Source organism: Zonotrichia albicollis, chromosome Z (genome assembly GCF_047830755.1).
Source record: "Zonotrichia albicollis isolate bZonAlb1 chromosome Z, bZonAlb1.hap1, whole genome shotgun sequence".
NCBI lineage: Eukaryota > Metazoa > Chordata > Aves > Passeriformes > Passerellidae > Zonotrichia > Zonotrichia albicollis.
This window is the reverse complement of record NC_133860.1, coordinates 76240679-76264257: the sequence shown is the minus strand read 5'-3', so window position 1 is coordinate 76264257 and position 23579 is coordinate 76240679. Positions and strand designations below refer to the sequence as shown.

The window sequence follows — 23579 nt, the reverse complement described above, 5'->3', positions numbered from 1 at the left end:
CCAAGCCAGAGCCTGGTGATGCGGACAGCCTGACAAAACCTCCCATTTGTTTCCTAGCACGTTCTGGGGCAGGCCTACTGTTAATGCATTGACTTGAGTAGCCAAATGAGGGTCACTGTAGGGATGGAAACTCTCCTTCTGATTTGACCATGGGAACTTTTTTTTTTACACATAAGGAAAGCAGAAATTTTCAGACTGCTGAGAGACAGAGCTGCAGGTGGCTCCTTTGTGCGCAAGCAGGCATTTCATCCCAATACATTTGTGCAGGCATCTTAATGTGTCTGTGTTGAATATGAGATTCTAAATGTTTGTTTCCTTACCTGAGGAATACCTTCCTTTCCTTTCCAATTTGGATTTGTGGATTTCCTTTCTTTCCTTCCAGTTCCCATTGTTTTCAAGAACAGCACAAAAAGCTTGATGAGTGTTGTTCTAGGGCAGTGGTGCACTTAAAGGACCAGCAAGCACTGCAGACATGCCTTTCATGTACTAACACTTGAAATTAGTTTGTGTAGCACAGTCTCTCTTCCAGAAAGCCTCACAAGCTGGTGTGAATCCTCAAAGAAGTAAATGTGCTTTTGCTGATGTAGTTCCCACTAACTAGCTCAGTCAATGAAATCAGCTGCCAAGGCAAGATCTGCAGGATAGTGGAAAAGCTGTGGCTGCATCAGGGTTTGGGTTTTTGGTTGGTAAAGGGAAATAATCTCTGGGTCTCTGCCAGGGCAGAAACTGCCACTCCAGAGTGGAGCTTAACCAATGGGATCTGGGAGAGCAGTTACAGAGAGGAAAGCAGCAGGTGGAGCCTGGTGACTCCTTTTTCCCCAGGCTAAACTCATGATAGCCATAAAAGGGTCCCCACGGCTGCAGCAGCCCAACTGATTCTCGCCTTGCCTGCGTGACTTCCTGAGCTGCTGCCTGCAGACAGACGAGGAGCAGCGCTGGTCTGCCAGGGAGCTCCTGCAGGTAAAATGTGAAGGGGCTGCAGGTGAAACAGGCTCTGAGGGATGGGCTCCTCCTCCACTCAAGTCCAAGGCATCACATGAGTCCCCTTCCTCCTCACCTCCACTCTTGGTGCTCTTCAAATGAAAATGGTGAGGAATCCTAGACTGGGCTGGGCTGGCAGGGCCCTGTAAAGGTCCTCTGGTGCAAGTGTCCTGCAAGGAGCAGGGACATCTTCAAAGAGATCAGATTGCTCAGAGTCTTTTCCCACCTGACCTGGAATGGTTGGAGGGACGGGGCACCTACAAGCTCTTGGGGCAACCTGTGCCAGGGTGGCATCATGCTCCAAGTAAACCAGTTCTGATTAGACCTACTCTGATTAGATCCCCTTTGTGTTTAAAAATATTCACCCACATCCTTTTGTAACTGGCCCTGAAATGAGACAGAGTTTCTCTGCAAAACAGTAAAAAAATATGTCCCCCACTTTCTTCAAAGCCACTCTGAAGTCTTGGAAAGTGGCAATAAAGTCTCCCTCGGGCCTGTTCTTCACAAAACTGAATAACTCCACCTCTCTCTGCATTTCCTCAGAGGAGAGATGCTCTGTCCTCTGACTGTTTCTGTCACCGTCTTTTGTCATTTGGTGGGGTGTTCAATTTTATCTAATGGCAAAAGAATTGAAGCAGAGCAATGCAGGGTACAGAGACATGAAATGGTGCTGCAGGAACCCAAGGAAGCCAGTCCCAGTCTAGGGCTCAGAGATTTGGCTGTGGGCAGGAGGGGCTGTGGGGGGCTCATTGTGAGCCTCTGAGGGGCCCTGGTTTGTGCCCCCCAGCCCACCCTTAGAGGTTTCTGCCACGCAAACAGGGACAGCTGGGAGGGACTTGTCCCAGCCCCATCTGCTGCCTGGCACGCTCAAGCAGATGGGAACTGTGCCAGGGTTACTGCCAGGTTGTGTGGCAGAGAGGGAACTGCAGGACCCGATGCCACTGGGCTGGCCCTGCTGGGAAGGAAGGTGCCATCCAGCACACGAGGGGAGGGGCAGGGCATGGAAAGGTAGACACTGCTCTGTCTCCCTGTTGGAACCACACAGTGCCTGTCTTGCAAAGGCAGGGACCTATGTGAGCCATTGGAGTTTCCTGAAAGGAAGATACCCCAGGGACAGAAAGCACCATTTCTAGAGCACTGGCACGGCAAAAACCCCAGCAAGATGAAGACATTGGAATAAACATATGAGTGGGACTCTGGGCCAGGTTTGCCTGCAATGGCAAGGTCCTGTACATTGGGAACAACTGGGGAGCACATGGTCCAATCGCTCCTCTTTCTGGGTCTTCCTAAGAACCAGAGGAATCCTGATTGAATCTGTGAAGTACTGAGCTTGAAAAGTCATGATTCATTGGTTTTTGTTGGTTTTTTTAGTGAGCAGCATCCATTTGAATCAGCCAAGCCAGCATCCATCCTGGCGCCACTCACCATTTCAGAGAAGAGGAGGAAAGTCAAGTAAACACTGTGCTAATCACATCAGGATTATTTACTCCATAATCATCTTAGAGTAGAACTGAAGAATACTTTTGTAGAGTTGGATAGTAGAGTAGGATTGTAGATTAGGATTGAAAAGAATGTTTCTAAAACTTAGATTTATCTGGAAGATTCCTGGTTTTTTTTTACCCTGTATCAGGATCCGTCCTAGTGAACAGATGACCTGATGGTTCATAGGAGTGATCTCAGAGTGTAAAAACCAACACGGTACAAGGGGGTTTGCAGTGATAATCAAACAAGTGCAGTTTTATTGAAATAACCACAGCAAAAATGCGATAGAGGGATTAAGGGAGAGAAAAAGATAGAGAAAGAGAGAGGAGAGAGAGAGAGAGAAAGGGAGAGAGGGGGGAGAATATAGCTACCAATGCAGAGACTAAGTCCTTTGGTCCAGTCCAGTCAAGGGTCCGCCTGTTACGCTGGGGAGATCTCAAAGGCACGGCTGAATTGCACGCCAATTATACTCTTTTTATTGGGGGAAGGGAGAATAAATTTCGCAACTGAAACAAAGGATAGAAAGGGGGGTACACAGAGTCCAAGCTAGGCAGCAGGCAAGAACCATTGTTTGCTTGGTGCAATGGTCAAAACCTGCAGGCAAACACCTCGGCTTGGTCAGCTTGCCTCCCCCACACACCTGCCTGGGCTGGGGGTTTCAGTCCTGGTCCTTGGAAGGAGCAGAGGGGCCTTTTAGGAGTTTCACATCTCAGTCCTTGATGGAGAGGTTCCTTACATCTCAGTCTGTCTGTCACGGTGGTTGTAAAACAAGTGAGGGTCTTCTGTGGGAGACCACCTGAAACTCAGGAGAAGTCCAGCCAGGGCAAGAGGTGGGACAGCTTCCAGAGATGCTATTGTTGCAAACGGGGCATGGTGCCCCCCTCTTAGCATACAGCAAACACACCTGTAAAAACAATAACTTAACACTGAGCTTTCAGCTCTCAGGGCCTTTGGTGTGTGACTTTTTTCCTTCAGAGCCAGAGATTCTAGACAGGGGGGGGATCTTCTCTTCAGTGGTCCCCCCAATGATGATCGTGAGGCAGATGAGGGAAAATTCAGACAGACTCTCACAGGAAGACAATACCAAATTACAATCCTTTCTAGAGAAAGTTATGTGATAGGAAATGATAATTTAAGTCCCTTTTAACCCTCTTTGCAAAAGGTTCTCTCATCTCTGCAGAAATTCTGGGTGTGAGCATCCCTGAGGACTTTGGATGCTCAGGTACATCCTAATCAACCTGGGGACTGTGTGTATGCCAGAAAGCACAACAAGGCACTTAAAGAAAAGTGGAAAGGACCCATTTCAAGTATTCCTAAACACTCTTCTAGCAGTAAAAGGAGATGGGACCAGTGCATTCACACATCTTCCCCCAAGGGAAGCCTGCCCCAACACACAAGGAACTGGTGGGGAAAATAGAGTCAGCTGGGAATATGAAGATTAGACTTGTAAAAGCATGGAAATATAACTTCTTTATGCAGTGTGGAATTAGTTAGAAGAAATTCCATAAAAGGCAAGATAGGTCATGAAGGGGTAACTATGAAAAATCCCCACTCTGAGCCCACGCTTTGGCCAGCAGCATTCTTGCACACTCTGTCAACCAGTAGCAGCCACCAGGCCAAGGGGAGGCTCCCCAGCACAATTCACCCCATGCCCCCCACGGCAGCGTTCGTGGGGCTGCTGCACTGCAGAGCTGTAGGAGCCACCCCCGACCCTGGCAAAAAAGCACCCAAGTCTCAGGGTTTAAGAGATGACATTTTAATGAACTTCACTTGACGAGGAACAGAAAGGCAACAATGGCTCAGGTGTTCAATCAGAAAACACTCAAAAATCTCTCAGGTAAGGACTTAACATCATTGCATGGAGACAATTGAGAATTTGTAGAATCCTCTCTAAGGAAGAAAGGGGCATTCAGAGCCTCCTGTGAGTGTTCCCTTTATCCTGCCTCAGACAATTTCATATTCTTCCCCAAAGGAAGGTTAAGTCTTTTCTGGTAACAGATCTACCATTTCAGCTAAATAAACAAATGGCAGAAAACTTAGGAAAAGGACTTTATTCCAAGTTCCCAGAGATCTGTGCAGGAATCAACATCTGTGTCTCTTTAGAAAGGCTGGTTGAGACAGACTGGTTTAAATATGCAAAGAAATGGACAGCATTTCCATAGGGACACTTGAACCCAATTTCTCTTTAAAACCCATTGAAATACCTCCCTCCAACACTATTCCATGTGTTTTACAAAACTCTTGCAGAGATCTGGATATTGCTTGGCTCACTGACAAAGGGAGGCCATTATTTAAAATCTGTTCTGAGAGCTGCTTCAGATGACAGATGAGAGCAGCCCATGTGCCCTCCTCTGTAACTCTGCAAACCAAAGTGATTTGCGGACAGGGTTGTCCAAACTTCAATGTCTTTTACCAGTTTCGCATTAACAAGAAAGATCAAAAATCACCACAAAACTTATAAAGAATTTCCATTGGCCAAAATCTATTCTTAAAAGGAGCACAGCTTCAGAGTACATGTAATGGGCTTCCACCCTCTACTGATAAATTTATTTCAGTGGACAAACTTAAGACTTGAAGAACAGAAATGACCAGAAGAAATCCACTCCAAAAGTGATACAAGCAACAATGAGAGAAAGAATTACAAATAGTGTGATTTCTTTATTGTTAATGTTCTATCATTAAAAACTATCATCTTTCAACTTTGAAAACTTACCAAACTTCTTTGAACTAATCCTACACTTTTAAGAAATAATCTACGGCTCAGTGCTAACATAACCTACTGTTCAATACTAACTTAAATATTCCTAAAAACCTAATCTTCTAGTTGAAATAAAAAATCCAGGGTCCGCAGATGTCACGAGGCTGAAGCAGATGTCCAGTGCCAGGACTCCACTCACTGCTGGTCATATTCAGAAATGCGGCTCTGAATATGGGCCAGCTTTTTGTGGAGGTACAGGCACCTGCTCTTCATTTCAGAGTAGCTGGGGCTACCCTGTGAAGGAGAAAGCAAAAGAAAATTAGGGCAGGCAAACACTTCTGCAGAGTCTACACTCTGATGTCCTTTGCTTTAGAAAAGCCTTGAGGCAGACTCAGCAGTTACCAAGCCCTGCAGCTCTGGTGTCACACGTACCTGTTGTAACTGCTGATAATCTGCTAGGACTTGATGATGCAGTGCCTACAAGAGAAAAAGTGTGAGAAATGTTTCACCACCACCATAAAATGCAAACTTTGGTAAAACACTAAAAGTTCATTCAGTCTGACTCTAGACATTTTCTTCTCTGTCAGCCACCCCTCTTCTGGGACATTTGCAAGAACAAATCTCCCTCTCCCAGCATCACCCAAGATCTGCAATTAAGCCTCTCAACAGGCAACAGAAGGAGCCCATGCTCTAAAACTCTGCTTGGGACATCTCTCCCCTTACTGTTTCTTCATAGACAGCTCAAAAACGGCATTTTGGGGCAGGGTCTGGCAAAAATAAGACCCAGCCCAAGCAGTGTCTGAGCATATATGCCAATTCTACAGGTTCACTTTGTTTCACTGAGCAGTTCCAGGGAATCCAAAACACTGCTGTGCTGCGATGATGAAGCACAGCCTTCATAGTTTTATCCTTCTTTACCTGATAGGTTTCAGTGCCTGGAGTCAGAGACTTCCATTGCTCCTGAAACTGTCTGAACTTCTTTGTGGTCTTGTCAATCAGGGAATGTAAATTGCAGTATTCGTCATACTCTGCACTGAAGTCATCCTTGTAGCGCTGACGTTGCTCCAAGGAGACAATGGCTACGTATTTTCTAAGGGAAAAAATGAGGCCATTTTTTCCCTTAGAAAATGGGAAAACACAGGCACCCAAGTTTTGAGTCTGTTGCTCTGGGACTGACAGTTTCTACTTTCAAGCTCATGCATTTCAAGAGAATGTAATCAGGTAACTCTAGGAATCTGCCACATTTCTATGAAACTTACTTACTGATAGTTTACATCGTAGAGGTTTTCTTCATTAGCAAGTGGAGCACACTTAGAAAACATATGCCCTCATTTCAAATGTCAAAGGACAAACAAACACAGCAACTTCATGGAGAGGAGATACATTACTAAATTATAAACTCTTCTCTGTAGGAAAAGCTTAAATTAGTTACATTTACCTGTGACAATACACCTGTAAAACATATTTATCAGGGACTGCATTTATGGAGTTGAGTGCACAAAGTTCTGACTTCTGACTTGAGTGCACAGAGTTCTGGACTTCTGAGCTACATTCTTGTCTGTCTAATGGCAGAGTTAATGATAATATCTGATTCTTCAAGTGGACAGCAGTTACATCACTGACCGTGGAACTGAGGCATTTGTAATATAGCCAAAAAAACAGTCTCTATATCAGCCTGAAACTACAACTACTACCCAAACAGCATCTGCTCCTAAGGAGGGAAAAATTCATTAATGCCTAAAGCCACTGATGGGGGTCAAACCTTCTTCATTCCCTTCTCCCTCAAATCAACAGGCATGACATTTATCAAGCTCATGATAAAAATCCAGGTGGCAATGAGAACAATAGATGCCATTTCCCAACACTGTCACAGCAATGCTTCTGCTCCTTTGGGCCTGAAGACCTGGTTCTTTTTGGATGACATTAACACCTTTCACATGGGAATAAACAATTCAAATCATCCTAAGAATAATATTTACAAGCAGTAAATCCTCAACAAGTTGAAGTTCAGTCCCAGGGCAGACAACAGTTTGTGCCAAGGATGCATCCCAGGCCAGATACACCTGACCAGTGCATAGGATAATTTTGAAAAGAAAACTACAGATGCTTTGCAACATTTTGGGAGGCACCGGAGCAATGTGAGCCAGAGCCCTGCCGCGCCTGCTCCAAAGGCCGCAGCTGCCCCAGAGCCCCAGAGCTGCAGGAGGCCTGACTGCCCTTGCAACATCCCTGCCCTCACACAAGCTGGCAGCAAGTTCCAGTCTTTTATACCACACACACACACACACACACTTCTCCCTCCCCTCCTGCACTGCAAATTCGATGAGGGGATGCAGCCGCACTGCTGCAGCTGAGCCTGTGCAACTGCACTGCAGGAAGGGAGGGCCCATCCCGGCCTAACCCACCTCGGTGTTCATCTCTGCTCTGAGCCTTCCAGGCCCAACTAAACCTGCTCTAACTCACCCTTTCAGCACAGGAAAGAGCCTGACACTGCACCCCACTGAGAGTGGCAAGGGTAAATTTCTTTTACTCACCTCAGGTAGTCTGGTTGGTTGCTTGTTGCAGAGCATGTGGAGGCAATCGAAGTCTCTCTTCTTGCTCCTGCAGAAAAGCACAATTTTGACACTCTCCATCAGGAGATCGTTAAAAGGCCAAAAGATCCCCATTGGACAGTCTTGAAAAAGTCCTTCAGAGTGTTCCTCTCACAGCTAATTACTCACAAGAAGCAACAATATTTAATAATACAACAGACACAACCTCCAAAGAACCCATTCCTGGAAATTAGAAAGACGGAATGGCCACTTTATTCTATACATTGTGCATTCCCACAGTGTTAGCCCCAGCTCAGCTTTTCGTATTTGAAGGCATGAGGCGGCATCTGCACAGCCATTCAAGTCATGCAGCAAAAGATGCAGCTTCACAAAAGACAACAACTTGAGAGAGATCAACATGGAGGTTCTAACAAAAAATAAAGAAGAAAGCTGAAGTTCTTCTCATGCCATGTTTTTATCCCCACTGCCCTGCCAATTCCAGAGGACCACAGTTCCAATGAGTGCCTGCACTCTTGTCAGCAGGAAAGCCAATTCCATTCTATAGGGCTTACTGGCACTAAGGCTCCAATACCCTGCAGACAAAACCCAGTGCTCCTCACTAATGTGGCAGGATGGGGTTGGAAACAGCTCTGCACTTGGGAATTGTCATTTGCCTATTGGCAAAGGCATTTTGGGAAGCATTGCACATATAATATCAAGCCCTCTTTCCAAAGAAATGTTCAAGAATTATAATGATATTAAAAAGATCTGTCATAAGGAATAGTCAGCTGAAACAGGAAGGAATACTCAGGATCTTGGTAATCTCTGTCTGTTTTCCATTTCAGGTCTTTTGCCAAGCGGAAAAATCCCATGCGATCCATTACATTCCTTATGAGCTTCCATTGCCATTGTTTACACAAAGTAATCTTCTTAAAACTCAGCCATTCTTGACAATGTTTAAACTACCTGAACTTCAATTCTTGAGGAAAGAGCTGTTGTGTGATGTTCCACTTGCTTTTGTTGATTTTAGTTGTATAGCAGAAGAATAAAAGGAAGTGTAATAGCGGTAATAAAACTGGACAGAAATACCAATAATCACAGTACATTCAACACAACTTGGAAGAACAGCTTTGCTGTGAGCATTTCATTTCCAAAAGCGCGTTTGCTCTCATGCCTCAGTCCACAAGAAAGCTTCAGCCTAAGCCGCAACTTAAAACACAGAACAGGATTTCCTTCACTGGAAAAAAAGCTGGGCAGAATTTGGGAACTGGCTCCTGAAGAATGCTGCTCACATGAGTTTATAGATTCAAGCAGAGATCTTTCCAAAGGCATCCCAAGGTTTGCAGGTACCGTGTCTATTGAAGTTGGAAGGGAGACGACCCACCTTGCATTGGTCAGCCATCGACTCCACTTTATTCATCAATCAGGCACCTTTTATAACTGTTAATTCACTTCATGCATATTGCAAAATCTGAGCTCACAATAGGTCAGAGATAACATACTAACCCCTCCTTATGTTTCCAATACCAAGATTTGGGTTCTCAAAATTATTCTTGCTTTCCCAAAACAGCTAAAAGACAGAACATCCACTTGTTATGAGAAAGCTGCCTGAGAACTCTGGTGTGCAAGGCTCTCAAGGCCTTCATGTTTGTCACCTTTACTTGTAATTAAAAATAACCTGAGAACCTCTGCTGTTCACAGAAACAGGCTGTGAGAACCTGCTCCTCACAGCTGCCTTCTAGGCCATCCCTGAAAAAATCTCCAACACATGTCTATGTCCAGAAGAAATGTGGAAAGACCATCTCAAAGCACCTGTCTCTACAAGCACACCACCACTTGCAAGAGGCATCTGCACACTCCAAACCTGCCTCCAGGTTGAACACAACTTGGAATTTGCAAGGTCAACCTCCAAAAGAGGCAACCCACAGATTTAACAAAGCAACTGAACTCTGCCCTGCTGGGTGTGTCCCTGTCATCAGAAATCAAGTGTTCTTTATGCATTTCTGTTTAGCTTTTCAATGCTGTTTCCAGTCTGTACCACTTCTACAGGTTTTGAAAAATGAAATTACACAGCAGGGATGGAGAGAAAACTCCCAGCGCAGTTCAAAGTAGAACTCCAGGAAACCACAGCCTAGGTTTTGCAGCTTTTGCAGTTTCCTGAAAAGGCTGAGTTCAATGAACCACCATGGAATCACTGAGATTTGATCGACATGTTTCAGTCAACTAGTCTGCAATAAATGTGTGACAGGTTTCTGACTTCAGCATGCAGTCTTGAAAATCTTCTAATGGAAAAAGTGCTGTCTCAGTCTACTTTCAGTTCAGTAGAAATCAGATGGAAAGAAAACAATCCATTCCGTTTGGCTTCCTAGTGCCTGGCTCTTCCTTTTAACCACCTTCTCCCAACAGCAATCTATTTCAGATTTCATTGTTCTTCATTGGTTTTGCACTACTTAAAGAAAGAATTTTTAAAAATGAATTTAGAAATTGTAGTTTTGTTGTAGTTTTCCACAAGGATCCAGCAGCACAGGTTCTGGGCTTTGCTGTTATTTTCTTCTAAACCAAGAGTCAAAATCTTATGTGATGGCAGAAAAAAAAGTCTTGATTTATCATGACCATCCAGCAGGGATAATGGCAGAGCAGTCATGTAGAGCAGTACCTTCCTGCATCCAGCACCCACTTTCACAGCTCCCTTTTCATAAGGTGCAAGAGCACAATTAACTATTTCAGAATGCTGTCAAAGAAGGATTTTCCCATAAGATAAGCCACCACAACAGGAATTGTGAGAAAAGCACAATTGGCAAGAAGAAAAGCACGAAGCCTTGGGCTAACAGAACAGAAGGTTTGGAATTAGGACACCAGACAAAACCTCCACTGTAGAGACTGTGGGTAAGGAAAATCAGTGCTTGCATGGCTTCTAGCCCAAGATGTGGGGACAGCTGTGACCACCCTGTGGATACCCCAATCTTGGACAGTATAAAGGTGGCACCTCCAGAGAGACCTGGGGACCCCCATCACTGAGCAGACCATGGGTGAAGAAGGACAGGCTGGACAACGGAGAGTCCATGTGGTGATGATATCTCCCCACTTAATGCCTCTCTCTTCCCCTCACCCTGCCTCTCTTCTCTCATTTCTTTCTATCTCCCTAGTTTGCATTTCCTCTTCAATAACATTTTTACTATTGACTGTGGAAAGGAGTCATACTTGCACCCTAATTTAGGCAGAAGCCTCTCTTAATGACCAAATCTTTACACCACAGTTATCCACACAGGAGTCAGGAAAACTAGCACATCAATACCTTCATCAAAATCCAAGCGGTGCCACTGCTTCAGCCTCCCCAGTTCATTTTTCTCCCCGTTTGAATTTGGGATCTCCTTCTGCTCCCTGGCAGGTGCTGGGACCCTGGAACTCGGAAATTTCTCTGTGGGTTGCACCACATGAGTGCAGGGGGAAGTGGAGCCAGCACTTGGAGACATGTCCAAAGAGAACAGAAATGTGGAAGGCAGAAGGAAGGAAGAAAAGTGGCCACCAGCTGCTGGCTGGACGTGACTGGGCTGGTGGCCAATTCTCCTCTTCTTGCTCATCACAGGACTGGTAAAGTCAGAAGTCAGAGGCCGTTTCTGCATCAATAACAAAACAATTCAGTCATTAACCTATGATCAGGGTCAGATTTTCCTCCCATTCTGAAAAAGTAGTTTTTCTGAACTGGCCCAGCTTGAACACACATCTTTCTACACAAAAAAGGGCATTCAAACCAGGAAGTACTGTGGGTAAACACAGACTCTATCTCATTCTCACTTTCCCATCTTAGCACTCAGCAAGTCCTACTTCAAGTCTGTAGCTAAAATGCTTTGGGAGAAAGACATTCCCTTCAGGAGCTCCATCAAAGGCTTCCCCAAAAGGGAAGGTCCTGCACATTCACATGACAATTTTACACCACCAGCAAGTCTGCTAAAATTTACCATACAGTCCAGAATGTTAAAAATGCACAAAATACCTGAGCAGGTCTTACTGCAGCATCTCTCTCTGAAGGTCCCAGAGATGTCGCTTGGCTGGTGTTGGCGGTGTTCTGAGATGGAGCTGATTTTCTGTATGGATGGGTAAATATTTCATGTTACAAGGCCTAAATTATCAACTGTCAAAATTCTTTCCTTGCAGGGGAGACAGACCTTCAGTGTCAGGACTCAAGGAAGCAGCATGAAGCTGAGTTGGGGGAGCTTTAGGCAGGATATCAGGAAAACATTCATGGCCCAGAGGGTTCTGGAGCACTGCAACAGGCTCCCCAGGCCAGTGGTCACTGCAGGAGGCTTCAAGAAGTGTTTGGACAACACTCTTGGGCACATGGTGTGATTCTTGTGGTGTCCTGTGCAGGACCAGGATCCTGGCAGGTCCCTGATACCTCCCCATATTCTAACAATCTAAGCTTCATTAACCAGGGATGTTTTATTTTCCATCTCTGAAAGACTGAACTTACCCAGAAAGTATTAACTTCAACTTCTGTCTGTCTATTTCAGTGTAGCCAGGCCAATCAGTCTGAAGGGTTTGAAATAGATGTTCCTTCAGACTGAAGGAGTTATCCTTTGCATTCCACTTGGCTACCTACAGGCAGACATGTAGCAAAACAAATCTTTATTATGCTTGCTGCATGCAAACTACAGAAATATGATGGGTCCTGAACAGCTGCTTGTGAGAACCCAGTTTCAACCAATTATATCTTTTTGTACAGAGTTTGATTATTCCTCTATCACATGAGTTTTAAGCCATATTAATGTCTCAGCAATTGGAAACAACCCAGGATCTCCATCCATATCTACCAAGTGTTCCTTTGAAAACAACATTGAGAGCTACAATGTGTAAGGAGAGGGGGTCAGGCCCAGAGTCCCTCTTCATGTGGTAGAGCCAGGGTTCATTCCAGCAAAATTCTGCCATGAGAAGGCCATGCATGTGCCTTGCTGTAATTCCTTTGAAATGAAATGAGATTCATATCTTCCTGAAGACAAAGTCACCACAAAAAGTAAATTGTAGTAGTAAAACCTGAAGACCACTGATATCAAAAGTTCAGCTTTAGACTTCTTCAACTGACACTGCTCAGAGTTCCACAGAAAAGCTCATTGGGAAAGTCTTGATCTATTTGATCCCTACAACACACTGAATAACACATATAACACACCACTAACATCTGTCTCAACTTTGACTTTTCTTTTCTCCTGGAAAACACGATAAACATTGATAATTTACATGTGTGATGATGTCTATTTTTACACACCTGAAAAAATTCAATGTAGCGAAGATACCCAGAATCAGGGATTCACTCCTCAGAAGCAGAACTCAGGTTGTGTTAGAAGGGAAGCAGTGTGACTGTACCAGATCTCAGCAAGCTCACACTTCCCAGCTGAGATTTCTACAAAATAAACCCCCACTTGCTCTGATATCCACAAAAGCCTGAGCAAGGCATTTCAGGCTGCAGGGCTGCTCACACAGAACTTTCAGATTGCGAACCTGGACCCTGAGGCAGTTCACATCTCCTACAGCACATTGACTACAGGGAAATCTCAAACATTGCAATGGAACAGGAGAAAATGTTTTCATTCATTACCTTCTAAGGAGCTGAGCTTTGAAAATTCATTATCAACTTGAAATCTAAAAGGACTCATGCAGTTGGGACAGCAGAACATGGCTGTCATTATATTGTGAATATCTTCAGCGTAAAAAGGCCCTGCCACTGTCCTGGGCAAACCCAGCAACAAACTTCACAGGTTCAGTGAATGAGTTCTTAAAAGTCACTGTGGGATCAACTGAAACTTCATTAAATTTTCCTCCCTTGACTAGCTTTCAAGAAATTGGTTTCCTAGCTAAAGAAGAAATGTTTCTACTTGATATAATAATGCTGGCATAATTCAGTAAGAGACTAGGGAAACAGGGAATATGGAAATGGAAGGAAAGAACCACTGCATCTTTCAATGCATGTGCATCTTATTGCTGGCTGTAATAACAAAATAACCATGGAATTCAGAGGAGCACTCAGAATTTACTGAATAAAAGAGTTCCAAGGAAGATGGAGATTTAATTCATATGACAACAAAGAAACTATCTGCTCAAAGTTTGGCTACCACCTCTATCATGGAGGATGTGCCTGGAACACCCCTGGAAGACAATCCCCACAGATCCCACCAGAAGCCAAGTATTATTGAGAGGCCACCCACTCTGTTCAAATGAAATACAGGCCTCTGCAATTCCTGAAATTTTTGCTCCAGAACTTCTCCCAGGAAATTTTTAGTGCCATGACAAACCACTTCACACAATCAAGGAATCCCTGGGAAGTTACTCTATGAAGCAGTTAAACTGTGCAGGGAAAAGAAAGATAATGGAATAAGGCATGAGGAGCAACAACATTACAAAGTGTTACTCATTGCCAGCTATTCTAGAAAAACAACAATGCCCCAATAGTTTTGAAGTTTTCTTTCTTTATGTCACATGGATCTGCAGCTTGAGACCTCTGGATGAAGTTGATGGAAAAACTTAACAGGGAGCATTTCCTAAGTTGTTTATCCGTATCTAATTTAAAGAGTGGAGGAACAAGTGACAATTAGGAACAAAAGAATAGTGTGGTGGAAATAATGCTGTCACAAACTCCACAGTCTCACCTGCTGAAGGATCTTTGCAAGGCTGCCCTTGTCCTTTTGCATGACTCCATCTCTCTGCAAGCGAGCGAGCAACTCTGGCTTCTTGTAAGCCCTCAGAGCAAGTAAATGAATCACCCTGTCCCTGTAGGGTCGCCGATAAACAGCACTGCAAGGATTCTCTTTCCTCTCTGCAGGCTTCATGAGCTTTGTTCTCTTGTCCTCAGGGGCAGGGCATGAAGAGTGTGATTCGGCTCTTCTCACATCTGCTGGTTTTCCCAAAGGAAAGGAAAGCAGAAAAAGACGTGTCAAATGGGAAGTTGGCAGAAGGCAAAACAGTTAATTTAAAATTATGATGGATATCTTGGGGACAGAGTTGATATTGAATATCCTTGTGGATCACTTCCAACTCACAAATTGTCTGATTCTGTGGAAAAGCCCAGTCCCTAACTGGTACTGTATGGAGCATATTGGAAAGGAAACCTGTACCCTACCAGCAACCAGTCCTGTCTCACCTGAGTTTCTCTGTGCCAGCTCACAGCAAAATCAGCACCAAGTTCCACAACTCTCTCACTACTGCCAGTCCTAACACCCCAAGTATTCAGTGTTAAATATTCCCTTAGGATGTATGTAGATTGCCAGCAAGAATCACACAAATCATCACTCACATGTGAAACAGAACATCCCCAATGAGAAATTCAGAAGTTGAGTTTTGTCTCTCCAAAAAGCCACCATGATGCTGCCTTAAAATGCTCTGCACAAGGCTAAGGCAGAGCAAGAGCTGCACTTGCAGGGACAGGGATGTCCCTGCAGGCAGGTGACTGCAGCCACAGCCAGGTCAGAGCCTGCTTTGCTCAGGGCAGCTGGCTGTGCCTGGCTCAGCTCCCTGCTGCAGGCAGCACCACTGAGTGTCTGGAAGGGGAATGTGCACCTGGTGTCTGCCTGGAGCCAGGCTCCTTGGGGAAACTGCACTCAGAACAGGTTAATACAAATGGCACCACCTAAGCACATTGTGCTTTGAGGGGAATCCGTGGACAAGATGACATCAATATCTTCCTTTCAATTTACCTCAAAAGAACCCAAAGCAGAATTTCACAAAGCTATTAATGACCAAGATAAAAAATTAAATCAAGCATGGTTTTCCCATGCTGACCTTATGAAATTCTTTATGCAACTTTCTGAAGGGCATTTTCTTTCAATTTCCCAATTAGATTTAATGGATAATGACAGTACCTAGGTGTTCCAAAACCAAAACATTAGCTACCAAGACTGTGAATATAGGTGCATGAGGTGGTCCAAACTTTGACCTCCATGCTCCAAATTGCAACCCATCAAGCAGTATGGGAACAAGGAAGGACTGAAAGACTTTCTTTCTTGGGGGAAAACAAACCAGTGGCTGAATGCTGTGACAAGAGGCTGCAAGTCTGGTCTGAGGGCAAACCACCTCCAGGTTGGGATCTCTGAACACAAAAGATCCCCTTTCCAATGAACATGCTGCAAAAATTAATTACCAAGTGGAAAATCTTACAGACACTGAGCAAAATATGAAAAGCAGCCATACCTCCAAGTGGGTTACACGATTTGACATCCTGTGCACTTCCATTGTGCAACACCTCACTGGCATTTGTCTAAAATGGGAAAGCACTTTTCTGTAAAATCTTCAGCCTATTCTCCATTACCACTGAATAACTAGGCCCTCCATTTTAAACCAGAGCTGTATTTACAAAGGTTTGCTGTCACGTCACCTAAAAGGGCTGTTTTGACACAGTTCTCTCTCTGAAAGCAGCCGCCTACAAAAGTGCCCTGAGAGAGCCACCCTCACTCAGCCTCTAATGCAGCCAAGCCTTGGAGTAGCAAGTCATCCTTTCCCAATTGCTGGAATTTATAGGCACAGGCTTCCCTTGAAATCAAGTGCCTGAGTACAATTGAACTGGTCAGCGTTAAGCTAAAAATCCAGAGAGGCTCACAAACAGATCTGAAAGTTAGGGCAGCACCTGACACTGGGATTTATTTGGCACTAAGGAAGCAGCACATCCTGGAGGCAGCTCCAAGAACAACTTCAACTGCAAAAATATTAATTTCAGCTGTAACAGGCACCAAAATCCTTTCTCTTTTCCTCAGCTCTAGATGCAAGTATTTCCATAGATGTAAAATAGTTTATCCTAAGTTATAGGAAATAGTTTATCCTAAGTTAATTCAAAATTTGGTTGCCTGGCTGAAATCATCGTTTAGTACAGCGTGTAACACATTCCATTGGAACTCAAAAATCACTCAAATGTCTATTGGTATAAGCATATTTTTTAACAAAAACTACTACTGCAAACCAACTGCTTCATCCTGAAGGCAAAATTGGCTGAGATAAAATCAAAAAAGCTATGATAAATGGACTGAAAATTGTGGACGAATTACCATGAGAAGGGAGACATCACTACCCAATAGAACACAGAATATTACTCTATGGAAGGAATTCTTTAATTTAGAACCAATGAAGATTAATGTCTTTGTTTACTAAATGTGTACCAGTAACTAGAAAAGCTTTGAAATGGTGTGCATGTGGGTGCAGCTCTCCACTATGCATCACAGCCAGGAATAAATGTCTACTCCTAATACTTAAAAATAATTTTAGAGCGTTTCCTTTATCCTGCCATGTTCAGTGAGTGCAGTACAAACTTGGAACTATGAGAAATCCATGCATTTTGGCCACGAGCCACATCCAGAGCATGAATTTCCTGAGTGCCACAGCATGGAGAATATCTGACTTCCAAAGGCACCTTCTCTCTGTCATCCCTGAGGGCCACTTCTATCAGAGAACCTCCCAGTTCCACAGACACCTCCTCCGTGCCATCCCTGTGAGTCACTTCCCCCCGGGCAGCTGCCTCAAAGGGCCCTTGGAGCACCAGAGGGGCCCCAGCCCTGCCCAACAGGTCCCGCGGGCTCAGCAGCACCTGACACCAACACCATGGCCAAGCCCCCGCCCGCTGCCGACCCGCAGAGCCCCACACCTGCCCCTCACCTGCTGCTCCTGGCACCTCTGGCTCACCCTGACGGGCATGGCAGTGCTGGTGGGGGCCCTGCGGGATGCAGTGCGGATTGGGGCCCTGCGGAACTCACTCGATCCTGCCCAGGCCCGCAGCTCCACCATCCCGCTCTGCCTCGGCTGCTCCCGCTCCCACACACACACTGATCTTGCTGAGAGGTCTACAAAATGCAAAATACTTTTTAGGAAAATGTGTTCTTGCATGTTTGGCCTTTCAAGGCTCATCAACAAGAAGGGAGATGATTCCCATGAAACAAGAAGTAGCCAACATGCTGGAAGTGATGGCCAGGCCTTGGAAAGGCCTTGGTGACTTTTTGGCTGAATTGCCTTGTGGAGGTGCAGGGCCTGACAGGCTTCAGTGACCTCAGACACAGGGCAGGTCAGCAAGGCTTGGGAACAAGGATGCACCACTGATGGTGGACACAAAAAATGCAGAATTTATGGGCACAAGGATAATTGGACAAATCCTTGAGAAAAGGAACAAACTGATAAAGGCAATGCAGCAACTGTGCTGAATCAGCTCCAGCAGGGTAAAAGGCCATTCCAGCTTTTTACTCAAGAAAAGTCTGAGAAAGGGAGATTGAGCATGCAGACTAATGAGCATGAGAAGTGAGAGGATCATTACCCAACAGCAGACAGAACACTCCTTATGAAGACAACTAGGGAACTTGCATTCAATGAACACTGATTCCTTTCTTTGCTCAAATGCATAAATACTCAAACACTCTGGGTTCTTGTGCTGCTGCCTTTGTGAATTTGTCCCTGAGCCCCCCTGTCTGCACAGAACTGTAAATAATTACCTCCACTCAGTGGGTGGATCGGGCTCTTGAACAACGGGTGCTGGAACCAGCCAAGGTGGAACAACACTCACTGTGGCTCTGACAGCCCCGCTCTCTCTGTAGCCGCCGAAGGCTCTGAGCGCTCCTGCCCTGTGCCGGTGAGCATCAAACAGATGCACCCAGCCTGAAGGGCTTTCAGAACTCTACAGAACTCTGCCATATGGTTTCCAGTGACAGACTTCGAACAAAACATCCAGCTCAGTATCTGCGTGTATGCCAAACCACAGCAAAATCGTGGCAACAAATCAACAGATGTAGAAAAAATGATGACTGATGGCAACCGAAACACAACTGTCATTTTTCTACTCCATTAAGTAGTTATACAATTATCAAATGTGTGCACTCACATAACAGAACACAGTAACTAACGAAGAAAAAGCCTTTTATTCAGAAGAGGTTCAGATGTCTTTACAAGAAAGACATGATTTCAATTTACAAAATCAACATTACCACCAGCACTTTTCCTTAAGAGTTGTCTTTTGTACAATGTCAATTGTGTAAGCAAAGCAAACGATCCATACCCAAACATTTCTACCACAAAATCTCTATTTAGATTTTGTATATATATATAAAAAATACATATGAATATCATGTCTTCATACTTCAGGTCCTTCTCCTCCAGGAACCAGCTATAAAAGAGTAAGACATTTTTGCATTAGTTCCATAGAGTTAAGCTTTATAAACCCATACACAACAGCTCTTACTTCACAAGAAACATGTTAGGACACAGAGACTTCATGCTAAACCACAAAAGTGGCTTTCAGACTCTCCCAACAGATGAAGTCAGTTATTGCCAGAAACGCACAAACCAAAAAGGCAGCAGGGAGTAAATGGGCATAGCACCTCCTTGTGAAGAAAGCAAAGAACTGAAGAACAGAAAAAGAAATACAAAAGACAAAACATGAGGGGGAAAAAAGGATTAACCACTACTTTTACTGGTATCTTTTTCATTATCAGCTGAGCACTTCTAAAGAGAAAGAGCTTCACTGGTTTTGGGATCAAAATAAAAAAAAAGCATAAGTCATGGACTTCCTGATATGGGAAGATACATTACCAAAAGACACAGGAGATCTAAGGCACAAATGTATCTATCTATGAATCTATCTTGCTGAAAATTCATCAGGTTCTTCAGGGCAACAAATGCCCAGCCTAACTGGATGGTAGGAATTTCACCCCATACAAGGAGTCAGAACATATGCTGTCCTTTCAACATGCAGAACAATAACCAAAGCAGAAAAAAGGCTTAAAAATTAACACAGAATGGCACCTGCTCCAACACACAATGCAGAGGTGCAAGATAGGTAAAAAACACAATGGAGACTATTTCTCATTCATACAGAGCCAAATTAGACTCAGATCTTTCCACTTCAGCCTTCCTATTCCCACAAAATTAGGAATGCCCTTGTATTAGAAGTCCAGGCTTTGTGGCCAGCTATACATGCAACTTCCTGATGTAGTGGAACTGTCAGGAAAGCTCGGCTTAAAGGAGTTGAATACAATCACAGATCGATTTACAGGCACAGCAAGTCAACACATGCATGACTCACCATAGTTATGTTATTTCCATTGAGCAGAATCTGGTCCAGCTTTGTGATTCTTCTGCCCTCAGGTGTGATCTCACTGAAGGAGCATTAGAAACAGTAAGTAAGAACACAGAACCAGGGACAATGGCTCCAGATTTGACCACAGAACGGACAGAAATCTCTGCATTAAGGTGCCCATTGCTGGAACTAACAAATAAATCAGCTACATGGCAGCATAACCTGGATAAATGGAGCACCTAGGTACAGAAAGCTAACTGAAAAGGTCTCTTCTACTCAGTACATGGAGATGTGTATTCACCCTCTAAAGCTTAACAACTTCTTGAATATGATATATCAACATGTTATGACAAAGTAAAAATATTGAAGTTTGCTACCTTGTTGAATCTTAGCCTAGGTATTAAAGAAGTGTAAAAACAAATTAACTACTGGAAAGTTTCCCACACAACCCATGCAAAATTAAGACTACAAATAGGATCCCCATACATGTATAAACAACACAATAGCTACTCTATGACATGGCTGTCCTGAACTTTCTATTGTTTTAAGATCACTTTCTATTGTTTTAAGTGCAATGTTAAACTACTCAGCTAGTAAGTATTCCACAGCTGTAAAAACACTTTTTTTACACATCTTACACAGTACTTTGTCTCAGTGAACCAAATAATAAACAGCAACAAGAGGCAGAAAACGTACTTACAATTCCGTAACATCTTCCAGCACCATATCTGAAAATCTAGTTTCAAGGAAAATAAGGCCCAGATTTTACAACTAGACTATTTAATGCTACTTTCATTTTATGTCAATATGTGATTTCACCTTAAATTTGAAAATATCAGAATACAACTGATCCATAAAAAAAGGTCTATTCAGTGAACCCAAAAGTCTCAAGAGCTATAAATTACTTAGGCCAGAGCATAAAGCAGGCAGCCTTAAACGTCCATAAAAGGATACTGACAAAGTCATCAAATCCTAGAAGTGTCCCAACAATTTCTTTGTCGCTCTTCATCACGATGTGTATACGTGAACCGATGCACTTGTCCACAAGTTCTGTAGATACACAGAAAAGCATACGTTCTACAAGGCAAGGGTTTCGTGCCTTACGGGGTTTCTTGAGTTTATTTACACAGAGACACATTCCACACAACCTTACACACCACTCCTCCACCCTCCCACACAAACCAGACACTCTCCCACACCCCCCCCCGACATCCTTACATCCATCCCCACTCCCACTGGCCTCCCTCATACAGTCCCACAGCCCCACACCTCATCCCCCAGACCCCAACACCCCCACACCGATCCCCTACTCACACTCCCCCTTCCGCGGGCCCCAGACCCCGATATCCTCGCGGGCCGTGCGCGGGCCCCGCCGCCTGGAGCTCCCGCCCTCCCGCTTCCCGCCAGGCGCCGGCGCAGCTCGGCCCCTGGAGGGGCCCGCAGCCGCCCCGACCCCCGGACAGGCACCCCGCCCCGGGCCCCGACTGGGGAATCCTGGGAATTCGTTACCGAGCGGCAGGAGCTGGGACGGGTTGGACACCGCACTAGCCGCCATGTCGGAACCAGCCCTGGCGAATGGCCGCCGCCACACATGAAGGGCCGGGGCGGCAGCCGCTCCGCCCGCAGCACCGCCCACAGGGGCAGGGCCGGGCCGGGCCGGCAGCCGCGCCTGCGCTCTCCGCTGTGCGGACCTGTCCCAGAAGTCGCGCTCTGCGCTGCCTCCAGGTAGAGACGGGACTTGAAGGAAATCCCCCCTTTTCCCCCTTCCTTCTCGTCCTGCTGGCCCAACCGAGCAGCGCCGGCGGGGCTGCCGCCGGTACCGATGTGCCCCCGCGCCAGGACCACGGACTGTGTAGTGTGCGCTGTGATGGCTCAGCTGCTACAGCATCACGGAAGAAGGCAGGTTGGAAAAGATCTCTGAGATCACCGAGGCCGATCCCACGAATCCCACCATGTAAACAAAAACATAGCACTGAGTGCCACATCCAGTCTTTCCTTAAATAACTCCAGGGACACTGACTTTACCGCCCTCTTGGGCAGCTCTTCTGTGAAGAAATTCTTTCTAATGTCCAACATAAACATCCCCAGCACAGCTTGAGGCTGTCCTCTTGTTCTGTCACTTGCTACCTGGGAGAAAGAGACCAACCCCTGCCTGTCTACAACCTGCTTTCGGGCAGGTGTGGAGAGTGGTAAGTCCCCCGAATTTCCTTTTCTTGACACTAAACAACCCAGCTCTCTCAGCAGCTCCTCAGGGCGCTTGAGCTCCAGGCCCTTCATCAGCTCTGTTGCCCTTCTCTGGACTCACTCCAGCACCTCAATATCCTTTTTGCAGAAAGGGTCCTGTTGCCAGATGAAGAATTGTTTGCACAGTGGGTGGGTTAATACAATGCTTATTCTTCAAAAACCATTGACCTGTGGAACTGCACAATGCTTATTCTGTAGGAAGAAGAATTGGAAAGCAACCAGCCCAGTTGTGCCAGCTTTTGCCAGTTCACAAGGCTGTCAGCTATGACTTTGGAGTCACTGACCACCAGGGACCACCAAAGAGACCCCCAAGACAGAAGAACACATGGAGAAAGGGGAGGGAACATATGTTAAGGACTTCAGAGAAAGATTCTCATATGTATGTTTCTTCTAGGAAATCCTGTCAATGTGTATGTAAAATACAGTGCATAAACTAGAGCTCTGTACTCAGCATGAATGAGATTTTGGAGGAGCTATGCCCTAATGCATTCCAGCTCAATAAAGAATGCTGGCTTCTTAATGCTGCATTAGTGTTAAGGAGTTTTTATTTTTACTGACTTTTGGTAACAGGCCCACAGCTGAACACAGGACTCAATTGTGGTCTCACCAATGCTGAGCATAGGGGGACAATCACTGCCTGCTGCTGCTGGCCCTGCTCTTTTATGTGAAGATTTTAATTTCCCACATTTGTCAGTTGACTCACTAGAGATGTGTGTGGGAGGTTTTTGAAGCCTTTCAGTAACTTCATCCCACCACCATTCCCAGCTGGCTTCATCTGTGTGCAGTAGGCGCCGGAGCCAGAGACAGCCCTCTGGGCCTCCTGAGCATGGGGAGTGCTGCACAAGGGGGGCACTGGCTACCACCCTGCATCACAGGAAGCCCCCAGACCTGCTCAGAGAAGGAGGTGCTCACTGGAACTGTGGACACTGGGGTCAGTGGCCCTCACCCCTTCTCCACCTGCTCCTGTCCTGCTGGGCACAGGCACCAGCGGGCATCACAGGAGCTGTGCCAGGGAAAATGGGCCTTGAAGGTGCAGGCAGCGCTCCTGTAGGGGCAGAACAGCACTCAGTGGATACAGGGAGTATTCTGCTGGTATGGGGGGAGATAGGAGGGCATTGGCCACAGCTTTGCAGAGGGGAGGGAGGGCACCGACTCTTTCCTTGACGTGAAAACTGTCAGCAAGGTAACACCCAATGCCATTGACCCTCCATATCCCAGCTGCTGAGATGGCCATTGTTCTGTGAAGGTAACCATTTCAGCATCCCTGACTTGTTTCTCCAGGCTCCGTGCAAGGATGTGCCAGTTTTGTCCTGACACCAACATTTAATTTTGCATGTGAAAATGAACTGGCATTGGCGGTCTAACTTGCTGTCCTTACTTTTTGCAATTCTTATTTTCATTTCCTTTCTGGTATTTCACAAGAGGCATTGAACCCTAGATGTATCCACTTTTTAACATCACATCATCTACACTACATGCTTTTCTGTGCCTGTTTGCTTTCTCCCAGCTTCTACTTTCAATATTACTTTGGGAGCCTTTGAATTTTTAGGGCCAAAAACCTCACTTCATTAAGATCAAAGTGCAGCCTTTTCCTCTTGTTCAAACTCCT

The 23579-nt window shown here is 45.3% G+C and overlaps 1 protein-coding gene and 1 non-coding gene across 3 annotated transcripts; both read right to left on the bottom strand.

Moving 5' to 3' along the window:
* Positions 1–7577: 7577 nt before the first annotated feature.
* LOC106629462 (uncharacterized) lies at positions 7578–17292 on the bottom strand. Its single transcript, XR_012578119.1, has 4 exons — positions 12164–17292; positions 11687–11777; positions 10988–11309; positions 7578–7762 (listed from the first exon to the last, which is right to left on the bottom strand). It is a non-coding gene; the product is annotated as an uncharacterized LOC106629462 (transcript).
* A 1258-nt stretch (positions 17293–18550) lies between these two features.
* LSM5 (LSM5 homolog, U6 small nuclear RNA and mRNA degradation associated) lies at positions 18551–21369 on the bottom strand. 2 transcript variants are annotated; one of them, XM_074532830.1, is made up of 5 exons: positions 21236–21369; positions 20632–20776; positions 20427–20462; positions 19733–19805; positions 18551–18814 (listed from the first exon to the last, which is right to left on the bottom strand). In XM_074532830.1, the coding sequence occupies exons 1-5, from the start codon at positions 21279–21281 to the stop codon at positions 18782–18784; spliced, it is 333 nt and encodes a 110-aa protein (XP_074388931.1). In that variant the 5' UTR covers positions 21282–21369; the 3' UTR covers positions 18551–18781. The 2 variants fall into 2 exon arrangements, with proteins under 2 accessions (XP_074388931.1, XP_074388932.1); XM_074532831.1 differs by having other exon boundaries at positions 20427–20454; positions 20681–20776.
* Between the last annotated feature and the right edge of the window lie 2210 nt (positions 21370–23579).